General features: G+C 44.4%; 1 protein-coding gene across 1 annotated transcript in view; it reads right to left on the bottom strand.

Moving 5' to 3' along the window:
* Positions 1–12,309, bottom strand: part of LOC145404079 (protein groucho-like) — a 73,667-nt gene that overhangs the window by 39,682 nt on the left and 21,676 nt on the right. Inside the window, exons 3-5 of the mRNA XM_080275685.1 lie at positions 9,570–9,676; positions 1,285–1,348; positions 551–595 (exon numbers count right to left, since the gene is read on the bottom strand). Coding sequence (XP_080131811.1) covers positions 551–595; positions 1,285–1,348; positions 9,570–9,676 — 216 coding nt within the window. The remainder of the gene's footprint in view (positions 1–550; positions 596–1,284; positions 1,349–9,569; positions 9,677–12,309) is intronic.

Here is a 12,309-nt window from a genome sequence, read left to right as displayed (position 1 = left end):
CTGTAAACACCACACACAAGACTATTAAGAATATTATGCAAAATAATAAAAACTATAAAAGCAGCAGTAAATGGAAGTAATTGTAGGAAGATAAAGTCTCCTAAGCCCACTCTGCTAATTTTACTCTAACTTGGCCAAATACTTCCATTTCTCTATCCCACATGCTCAGAGGCAACATTAGGTTTGGTGCTAGTCACAAAGAAGTGCTTTGGTGAGGATGGTGAGCTCCTGTCTTATTCTGCCACTGAGCTACGTGAAATAACCTGCAGAAGGATGAAAATCTTGGCCAAGTTAAGGGACAGTGTTCACGTACGGTTAAGAAGCTCACTAACACCTCTCCCTTACCGATTTATTTCTGATTCTGCTGCGTTACTATATACTTCTGTGTTATTTATGCAATCCATATTAAGACATATGAGGCAAACCCAGGGATACTGATGGGTTGTTTGGAAAATAAATTGCTAAGGAGGATGTGTTAGGGAGCCTGCTTACCCAGTGAGAGTCCAGGGCAAGGTGAAGGAGGGATAGATAATGATAGATACGAACGCACCTGCTTGTGCATCTCCACGTTAAGGCCGTAAGACATCTCGTAGTACTGCAAGAGAAGACGAGTTAGGTCAGTTCAGGTCAAGTTATCTATCTATCTATCTATATCTATTTATATAATGCTTAATAAATTTCATCTATCTATCTATCTATCTATCTATCTATCTATATCTATGTATTGAATGCTTAATAAATTTCTGATTACCTCTCTCTCTCTCTCTCTCTCTCTATCAATCTATCTATCTGTCTATAATGTTTAATAAATGAGTACAGTATTTCAATTTCCCCCCTCTCTCTCTCTTCACACACACACACATACACACACACACACACACACACACACACACACACACACACACACCTTAATGTGATTACTTATACACAAGGAGGTGGTCAAGTGGCGAGGGAGAGAGTTGCTGACTACAGGATAACAGTAATAACACCAGCTGGGATAGGGAACACCTTCAGGGATAAGATTCCAGTAAGACACGACACATCCTCTACACCACCCATCAACATGTCTTAAAACCACTCCCACTAACACCATCACACCAGCCTTGAATGGGACAAACCTGGTATTCTTGAGTGGAGACAGTGGGTATTAGTGCCCAAAAACTGATAAATACTTCTAGTACTATCCCTATCCTTCAGCATGTAAAATTAGATCTCGCAGTCATTGCCTACCCTATAACAAACAATCTGAAATTCTCTCTCTCTCTCTCTCTCTCTCTCTCTCACCATAACATAGTGCCGTTGCATCTCCGTTTTTTCGCTGGCCAGCTTCTCACATTCCAGCTTCAACCTGAAAAAAAAAAAATGGTTTTTTAAATATAATGTCTTTAGGTAGAGAAAATAAAGATAGCTCTAATATCATCATCACCATCATCACCCCACCACCACCACCATCATCATCATCATATCACCACCGTCATCATCATCATATCATCACCACCACCATCAATATCCTACCTACATTAATTTCATCTTCATCTAAATCACCATCATCACTTCTATCACTCATCATTGTCATACAGCACTACTATCATCATCATCATCATCATCATCATCATCATCATCATCATCATCATCTTCATCATCATTACTTATCACCAACTTCATCATACTCATCATCACTTACAATCCCCATATCATCGCTATCACAATTTCCCGTTGAGAGAGAGAGAGAGAGAGAGAGAGAGAGATGAATGGCTGGAGATGCGATGTTGGAGGGGAGGAAGGGTGACAGTAGGAGGACGGGAGGGAGGAAGAGAGGGTGGGACGGAGGGAGGAAGGGAGGGATAGAAAGAGTCGGAGGCAGGGAGGGGTGAAAAGGAGAGAGGAAGGGACGCAAGAGGGGAGGGAGGAAGAGAGAAAGGAAAGAAGGAAGGGGAAAGTGGGGATGGTGATAGAGCGGGGAGGGGGGGGAGAAAGATGGATGAATGGGTAGATGCATAAATGGAGAGAAAGAGAGAGGGAGAGAGAGAGAGAGAGAGAGAGAGAGAGAGAGAGAGAGAGAAGGGGGGGATCAATGGAGCAGTAATGGGATTATTGGGAGGGACTCACTACCTGAATTATTACCCGCTCAGCTGTGTAAATCTCTCTCTCTCTCTCTCTCTCTCTCTCTCTCTCTCTCTCTCTCTCTCCATTACTAAGTACTTCCTTCCCTCTTTTCCCTCCCTCCCTCTCCAATTACTACTACGCTCCTCCTTTCCCCCCTTCCTTCTCTCTCTCTCTCTCTCTCTCTCTCTCTCTCTCTCTCTCTCTCTCTCTCTCTCCTACCAGACAATAACAATTAAGGGTGTCCAATTTCGCTCTCACTATGCCACAACCAACATTACTACCACAATTACCACTACTACCAACATTACTACAACTATTACTACTGCAACAAAAACAACCAACATTGTCACTTCTTACAACCTACTACTACCACCACCACCACTATTACTACTATCACCACTACCAACATTACCACCATCTTCGCCCCTACGCCACAACAACCATTTAACTACCACAACAACCAACATTATTTTCAACATCTACCACAACTACCACCATCACAACCACTTTAACTACAACCATTATCACTTCCATATCTACCAACATTATTATTTCGACATCTACCAGCTACCAACTACCAACATCACTTATACATCTACCACAACTACCACCATCACTCTTATAATAACACAACTACCAGCACTCTCTACAACGACCAACATTACCCTACTACAACTACCAACATCCTACCACAACTGCCAACATTAACCTACCATAACTACCAACATTACTGCAGCTACCAACACTACCACAACTACCAAGATTACCCTACCACAACTACCAACATTACCCTACCATAACTACCAACATTACTGCAGCTACCAACACTACCACAACTACCAACATTACCCTACCATAACTACCAACATTACTGCAGCTACCATCACTACCACAACTACCAACATTACCCTACCATCACTACCAACATTACTGCAGCTACCAACATTCACTACTGGCATATAATGACCATTGTAACTGCTGCTGGTACTACAAACATTTCTCTCTCTCTCTCTCTCTCTCTCATATAAACATCTGCTCTACCTCTCATCTTCCCTCCCTCCCTCCCTCCCCTACTCACCCTTCCACTTTTTCTCTCCCTCCCTCCCTCACCCTTCTCTTTTTTCTCTACCCCTCCTCGTGATGAGGGGAGAGAGAGAGAAAAATGAGAGATTATGAAAGAGGGGAGGTAATGGGAGGTGGCTTATTAGAGAGAGAGAGAGAGAGAGAGAGAGAGAGAGAGAGCCCTTAAGTGACAGATGGAGAGGGTATAAAAGATAGAGGGAAGTGGAGGGGACGTGACTATTAAATGAGAGAGAGGGAGGAAGGGAGGGAGGAAGAGTAGCAGGGAGAATGAGGCGAGCGAAGGGAGAGAGAGGAGAGTGAGAGGAGAGAGAGGAGAGTGAGAGGAGAAAGGAAGGAGAGTGGGAGAAGGAGGAAGGAGTGTGAGAGAAGGAGGGAGGCCCGAAGAAGGGAGAGAAAGATGTACAGGGAGGAAGGGAGAGAGGAGGAGGAGGACTAGAGAAGGAAGGAAAGAGGTAGGGAGGAAGGGAGGTGGATGTGGAGGACTAGAAGAAAAGCAGGGAGACACGAATGGGAAGGGAGGGAAGGAGGGAGGAGAAAGACGACCCAATGACCAACGTAAATGATGATGATGATGATGATGACGATTAGGAGGAGGAGAAGGGTAAGTGTAGGGTGAAGGTGAGGGTGAGGATGAGGGTGAGGGTGAGGGTGAGGGTGAGGGTAAGGGTGAAGGTGAGGGTGAGGGTGAGGATGAGGGTGAGGGTGAGGATGAGGGTGAAGATGAGGGTGAGGGTGAGGGTGAGGAGGAGGGTGAGGATGAGGGTGAAGATGAGGGTGAGGGTGAGGGTGAGGGTGAGGGTGAGGAGGAGGGTGAGGGTGAGGATGAGGGTGAGGGTGAGGGTGAGGATGAGGGTGAGGTTGAGGGTGAGGATGAGGGTGAGGGTGAGGGTGAGGGTGAGGAGGAGGGTGAGGATGAGGGTGAAGATGAGGGTGAGGGTGAGGATGAGGGTGAGGGTGAGGGTGAGGGGAAGAATAAGAGGAAAGAATTTAACATTATGGGAAAGAGTCAAATATAATTGGCATAAACAAAGTACTAAGTGAAACAGTAATGGTACTCAGGAATGCTACTGTGACGTAATATGGTACTGTGACGTAGTAATGGTACTGTGACGCAGTAGTGGTACTCACGCATGGTACTGTGACGTAATAATGATAGTCAGGCATGGTACTGTGACGTAATAGTGGTACTCACACAGGGTACTATGACGTAATAATGGTAGTGACGTAATAATGGTACTGTGACGTAATAATGGTACTGTGACGTAATAATGGTAGTGACGTAATAATGATAGTGACGTAATAATGGTACTGTGACGTAATAATGGTACTATGACGTAATAATGGTACTATGACGTAATAATGGTAATGTGACGTAATAATGGTAGTGACGTAATAATGATACTGTGACTTAATAATGGTACTGTGACGTAATAATGGTACTGTGACGTAATAATGGTACTGTGACGTAATAATGGTACTGTGACGTAATAATGGTACTGTGACGTAATAATGGTACTGTGACGTAATAATGGTAGTGACGTAATAATGGTACTGTGACGTAATAATGGTACTGTGACGTAATAATGGTAGTGACGTAATAATGATACTGTGACGTAATAATGGTAGTGACGTAATAATGGTAGTGACGTAATAATGGTAGTGACGTAATAATGGTACTGTGACGTAATAATGGTACTGGGACGTAATAATGGTTGTGACGTAATAATGGTACTGTGACGTAATAATAGTAGTGACGTAATAATAGTAGTGACGTAATAATGGTACTGTGACGTAATAATGGTAGTGATGTAATAATGATACTGTGACGTAATAATGGTACTGTGACGTAATAATGGTACTGTGACGTAATAATGGTACTGTGACGTAATAATAGTAGTGACGTAATAATGATACTGTGACGTAATAATGGTACTGTAACGTAATAATGGTACTGTGACGTAATAATGGTACTGTGACGTAATAATGGTACTGTGACGTAATAATGATACTGTGACGTAATAATGGTACTGTGACGTAATAATGGTAGTGACGTAATAATGGTACTGGGACGTAATAATGGTACTGGGACGTAATAATGGTACTGTGACGTAATAATGGTACTGTGACGTAATAATGGTACTGTGACGTAATAATGATACTGTGACGTAATAATGGTACTGTGACGTAATAATGGTAGTGACGTAATAATGGTACTGGGACGTAATAATGGTACTGGGACGTAATAATGGTACTGTGACGTAATAATGGTACTGACGTAATAATGGTACTGACGTAATAATGGTAGTGACGTAATAATGGTACTGTGACGTAATAATGATACTGTGACGTAATAATGGTACTGGGACGTAATAATGGTAGTGACGTATAATGGTACTGTGACGTAATAATGGTTGTGACGTAATAATGGTACTGTGACGTAATAATGGTACTGTGACGTAATAATGGTAGTGACGTAATAATGGTAGTGACGTAATAATGGTACTGTGACGTAATAATGGTAGTGACGTAATAATGATACTGTGACGTAATAATGGTACTGTGACGTAATAATGGTAGTGACGTAATAATGGTACTGGGACGTAATAATGGTACTGGGACGTAATAATAGTACTGTGACGTAATAATGGTACTGGGACGTAATAATGGTACTGGGACGTAATAATGGTACTGTGACGTAATAATGGTAGTGACGTAATAATGGTAGTGACGTAATAATGGTACTGTGACGTAATAATGGTACTGTGACGTAATAATGGTACTGTGACGTAATAATGGTAGTGACGTAATAATGGTAGTGACGTAATAATGGTAGTGACGTAATAATGGTAGTGACGTAATAATGGTAGTGACGTAATAATGGTACTGTGACGTAATAATGATACTGTGACGTAATAATGGTACTATGACGTAATAATGGTACTGGGACGTAATAATGGTAGTGACGTATAATGGTACTGTGACGTAATAATGGTACTGTGACGTAATAATGGTACTGGGACGTAATAATGGTACTGGGACGTAATAATGGTAGTGACGTAATAATGGTACTGTGACGTTATAATGGTACTGTGACGTAATAATGGTAGTGACGTAATAATGGTACTGTGACGTAATAATGGTAGTGACGTAATAATGGTAGTGACGTAATAATGATACTGTGACTTAATAATGGTAGTGACGTAATAATGGTAGTGACGTAATAATGGTACTGTGACGTAATAATGGTACTGGGACGTAATAATGGTTGTGACGTAATAATGGTACTGTGACGTAATAATAGTAGTGACGTAATAATAGTAGTGACGTAATAATGGTACTGTGACGTAATAATGGTAGTGATGTAATAATGATACTGTGACGTAATAATGGTACTGTGACGTAATAATGGTACTGTGACGTAATAATGGTACTGTGACGTAATAATGGTAGTGACGTAATAATGATACTGTGACGTAATAATGGTACTGTGACGTAATAATGGTACTGTGACGTAATAATGGTACTGTGACGTAATAATGGTACTGTGACGTAATAATGGTACTGTGACGTAATAATGATACTGTGACGTAATAATGGTACTGTGACGTAATAATGGTAGTGACGTAATAATGGTACTGGGACGTAATAATGGTACTGGGACGTAATAATGGTACTGTGACGTAATAATGGTACTGTGACGTAATAATGGTACTGTGACGTAATAATGATACTGTGACGTAATAATGGTACTGTGACGTAATAATGGTAGTGACGTAATAATGGTACTGGGACGTAATAATGGTACTGGGACGTAATAATGGTACTGTGACGTAATAATGGTACTGACGTAATAATGGTACTGACGTAATAATGGTAGTGACGTAATAATGGTACTGTGACGTAATAATGATACTGTGACGTAATAATGGTACTGGGACGTAATAATGGTAGTGACGTATAATGGTACTGTGACGTAATAATGGTTGTGACGTAATAATGGTACTGTGACGTAATAATGGTACTGTGACGTAATAATGGTAGTGACGTAATAATGGTAGTGACGTAATAATGGTACTGTGACGTAATAATGGTAGTGACGTAATAATGATACTGTGACGTAATAATGGTACTGTGACGTAATAATGGTACTGTGACGTAATAATGGTACTGGGACGTAATAATGGTACTGGGACGTAATAATGGTACTGGGACGTAATAATGGTACTGGGACGTAATAATGGTACTGGGACGTAATAATGGTACTGGGACGTAATAATGGTAGTGACGTAATAATGGTAGTGACGTAATAATGGTACTGTGACGTAATAATGGTACTGTGACGTAATAATGGTACTGTGACGTAATAATGGTAGTGACGTAATAATGGTAGTGACGTAATAATGGTAGTGACGTAATAATGGTAGTGACGTAATAATGGTAGTGACGTAATAATGGTACTGTGACGTAATAATGATACTGTGACGTAATAATGGTACTATGACGTAATAATGGTACTGGGACGTAATAATGGTAGTGACGTATAATGGTACTGTGACGTAATAATGGTACTGTGACGTAATAATGGTACTGGGACGTAATAATGGTACTGGGACGTAATAATGGTAGTGACGTAATAATGGTACTGTGACGTTATAATGGTACTGTGACGTAATAATGGTAGTGACGTAATAATGGTACTGTGACGTAATAATGGTAGTGACGTAATAATGGTACTGTGACGTAATAATGGTACTGTGACGTAATAATGGTAGTGACGTAATAATGGTAGTGACGTAATAATGATACTGTGACGTAATAATGGTACTGGGACGTAATAATGGTACTGGGACGTAATAATGGTACTGTAACGTAATAATGGTACTGTGACGTAATAATGGTACTGTGACGTAATAATGGTAGTGGCGTAATAATGGTACTGTGACGTAATAATGGTAGTCACGTAATAATGGTACTGTGACGTAATAATGGTACTGGGACGTAATAATGGTAGTTACGTAATAATGGTACTGTGACGTAATAATGGTACTGTGACGTAATAATGGTACTGTGACGTAATAATGGTACTGTGACGTAATAATGGTAGTGACGTAATAATGGTAGTGACGTAATAATGGTACTGTGACGTAATAATGGTAGTGACGTAATAATGGTAGTGACGTAATAATGGTACTGTGACGTAATAATGGTACTGTGACGTAATAATGGTACTGTGACGTAATAATGGTAGTGACGTAATAATGGTAGTGACGTAATAATGATACTGTGACGTAATAATGGTACTGTGACGTAATAATGGTCTATCTATCTATCTATATACTCAGGCTGCTTCCCCCAGGGAAAGGGAGGTAGCCGAGACAGGACGACACACTCCCCATTTACTCATCCATTCAAACACATTCATTCGCATCTTAGCCCCAAAGGGGAGAACGGACAGATCCTCACCGCACCACACCGCACAAGGGTCAACTGTGCAATGCAATCAGTGACATCCGCAGCAGGGCCCGACAGCAGAGCTGGTTTACCCCTGCCACATCATAACAGACTCATCCCCTTACCCGCACCTGACCTGACTAGCTGATCAGACCAAATGCGGGAGAATATCCCCTCAGGGCTGCGTCATCACTTATTCATTCACAATTTCTCTCCATTTATTTCTGTCACGCACAGCCACTCTTCCTTGCTCAACAGACATCCCTCTCGCATCCAGCGCTCTCTTCACACTGTCCATCCATCCTATTTGTGGTCTTCCTCTCAGCCTTACACCTCTCACATCAGATCTAGTTATCTTTTTCACCAATCGCTCATTATCCATTCTCTCCATATGCCCAAACCATCGCAACACCCTCGGCTCAACTCTACCAGAACTCTAACGGTACTGTGACGTAATAGTGGTACTCAAGCATGGTACTGTGACGTAATAGTGGTACTCAAGCATGGTACTGTGACGTAATAATGGTACTCAGGCATGGTACTGTGACGTAATAATGGTACTCAGGCATGGTACTGTGACGTAATAATGGTACTCAGGCATGGTACTGTGACGTAATAATGGTACTCAGGCATGGTACTGTGACGTAATAATGGTACTCAGGCATGGTACTGTGACGTAATAGTGGTACTCAAGCATGGTACTGTGACGTAATAATGGCAGTGTGAGGTAGTAATGGTACTGTGACGTAACAGTGGTACTCAGGCATGGTACTGTGACGTAATAGTGGTACTCAGGCATGGTACTGTGACGTAATAATGGTACTCAGGCATGGTACTGTGACGTAATAATGGTACTCAGGCATGGTACTGTGACGTAATAATGGTACTGTGAGGTAGTAATGGTACTGTGGGGCAACAGTGGTACTCACGCATGGTACTGTGACTGCAGAAAGTTGAACTCCTCTTTGATGCGGTCACAGGTCTCGGCGATGGTGAACTTCAACTGACCAGGTCCCGCGGGGGGTGCTGGGGGGCCCTGGAGGGGGCACAAGAAGGGGTTAGTGTGTGAGGGGGTGTGGGGTGAGGGGTGAGGAGGTACGGGGGTGAGGGGTGTGGAATGAGGAGGTACGGGGGTGAGGGGTGTGGGATGAGGAGGTACGGGGATGTGGGGTGAGGGGTGTGGGGTGAGGGGTGTGGGATGAGGAGGTACGGGGATGAGGGGTGTGGGGTGAGGAGGTACGGGGGTGAGGGGTGAGGGGTGTGGGGTGAGGAGGTACGGGGGTGAGGGGTGTGGGGTGAGGGGTGAGGAGGTACGGGGGTGAGGGGTAATCGGTGTGGGGTGAGAGGTTAGGGGAGAGGAGGTACGGGGGTGAGGGGTGTGGGGTGAGGAGGTACGGGGGTGAGGGGTGAGGAGGTACGGGGGTGTGGGGTGAGGAGGTACGGGGGTGTGGGGTGAGGAGGTACGGGGGTGAGGGGTGAGGAGGTACGGGGGTGTGGGGTGTGGGGTGAGGAGGTACGGGGGTGAGGGGTGTGGGGTGAGGGGTGAGGAGGTACGGGGGTGAGGGGTGAGGAGGTACGGGGGTGAGGGGTGTGGGGTGAGGAGGTACGGGGGTTTGGGGTGTGGGGTGAGGAGGTACGGGGGTGTGGGGTGTGGGGAGAGGAGGTACGGGGGTGTGGGGTGTGGGGAGAGGAGGTACGGGGGTGTGGGGTGAGGGGTGAGGAGGTACGGGGGTGTGGGGTGAGGGGTGAGGAGGTACGGGGGTGTGGGGTGTGGGGTGAGGAGGTACGGGGGTGTGGGGTGTGGGGTGAGGAGGTACGGGGGTGTGGGGTGTGGGGAGAGGAGGTACGGGGGTGAGGGGTGTGGGATGTGGGGTGAGGGGTGAGGAGGTACGGGGGTGAGGGGTCCCACGAATAAAATACAAAATAACACAAAAATAAATCGCCTGACGGAAGGAATTAAGGGTGATCCTCCGTTTTTACCCAGATTCTTCAATATTATTCACTACACTTAAATGTATATTGAATAAAAAGTGTACAGATCCATAGCATGTAATTTTACTAACCACCGCTCTTAGGGAAAACGCAAGTGTGTGTGTGTGTGTGTGTGTGTGTGTGTGTGTGTGTGTGTGTGTGTGTGTGTGTGTGTGTGAGAGAGAGAGAGAGAGAGAAAGAAAATTGAATAAGGAGAGGAGTGAGTAAAGGGATCGGAAGGGCTTATTCTCTCTCTCTCTCTTTCTCTCTCTCTCTCTCTCCATTTATCTAAGCTACTACCTTGAAAAGATCAGTATATTAGCATCATGAGAGAGAGAGAGAGAGAGAGAGAGAGAGAGAGAGAGAGAGAGAGGTTAAAGGGAAAATTACCAGGGTGAAATGAGAGGGTCACATGGGGGAGGAAGGGAGGATAATAAGAGGGAGGGAGGGAGGGAAAGGGAGAGGGAGAGACAGAGAGGGGGAGGGAGAAGGGAAGGGGGAAAGAAAAGTGAGGGAATAGGCTGGAGGGAGGGAGGGAGAGAAGGAGCGAGGGAGAGAGAAGGGTAGAGGGAGGGAGAGAGAGAACAGAATAAGGAATAAAGACAAAACGGAGACGTTAGGAAGGGAGGGAGGGAAGAGGGAAGGAGGGATGGAAGAGGGAAGGAGGGATGGAAGAGGGAAGGAGGGATGGAAGAGAGGGAAGGAGGGATGGAAGAGGGAAGGAGGGATGGAAGAGGGAAGGAGGGATGGAAGAGGGAAGAAGGGATGGAAGAGGGAAGGAGGGATGGAAGAGGGAAGGAGGGATGGAAGAGGGAGGGAGGGATGGAAGAGGGAAGGAGAGAGAAGTAGAGTGGACAGATGGAGAGGAAAAATCAAAGGAGAGGGAAGGAATGCCGGACGATGGCAAAGAAAAAAGGATGGAGGGAAAGAGAGAGGAAGAGGAGGAGAAAGAGAAAGAAATAAAATGAAGGAAGGAAAGAAGGAGGGAAGGAAAATAAAGAATAACATAAACAAAAGAAGGAAAGAAGAGAAGGAAGGAAGGAAGATTGGATGGCTGGATGATGGATGAAATAAACGGATACGAGAGAGAGAGAGAGAGAGAGATAGCAGGTAATATGTTAGCGTCAGGGGAATGAGCTCACACCTAATTAGACCTGCCTCACCCCACCCTGCTTCATCCCACCTTCCCAACCCCTCCCTTCATCAATTCATCCATACTCTCTCTCTCTCTCTCTCTCTCTCCACTCACCCACTCTGACCCTCTTCACCTCACTTAACTCCTCCCTCCCTCCACTTCTCTCTCCTTCTCTCCCTCCCTCCTCTCTTCCCCCTCCACTTCTCTCCCTCCCACCTATTCTCTGCTCCCCCCTTTCACTTCTCTCCCCTCCCTCCTTTTTGCCTCTCCTCTCTCTTTCTCCCTACCTCCCTTCATTTCTTCCTTTCGCTCCCTTTATTCCCCCCATTCCCCCCCCCTCTCTCTCTCTCTAATGCCTGAGGAGGTGAGGCCGGTGGCTCATAAAGACCTCTTCATCTATTGTGCTGAGACAGAGAGAGAGAGAGAGAGAGTTAAAACATATATAAGACTAGTAAAATACCAAACAATAATAATAATAATAATAAACTAATAATAATTCTCTCTCTTTCTTTCTCTCTCTCTTTCTTTCTCTCTCTCTCTCTCTCTCTCTCTCTCTCTCTCTC

The sequence above is a fragment of the Coenobita brevimanus genome, chromosome 62, assembly GCF_032717465.1.
Source record: "Coenobita brevimanus isolate Jiangsu-jjx chromosome 62, ASM3271746v2, whole genome shotgun sequence".
NCBI classification, from domain to species: Eukaryota; Metazoa; Arthropoda; class Malacostraca; order Decapoda; family Coenobitidae; genus Coenobita; species Coenobita brevimanus.
This window is presented reverse-complemented; position numbering and strand designations above follow the sequence as displayed.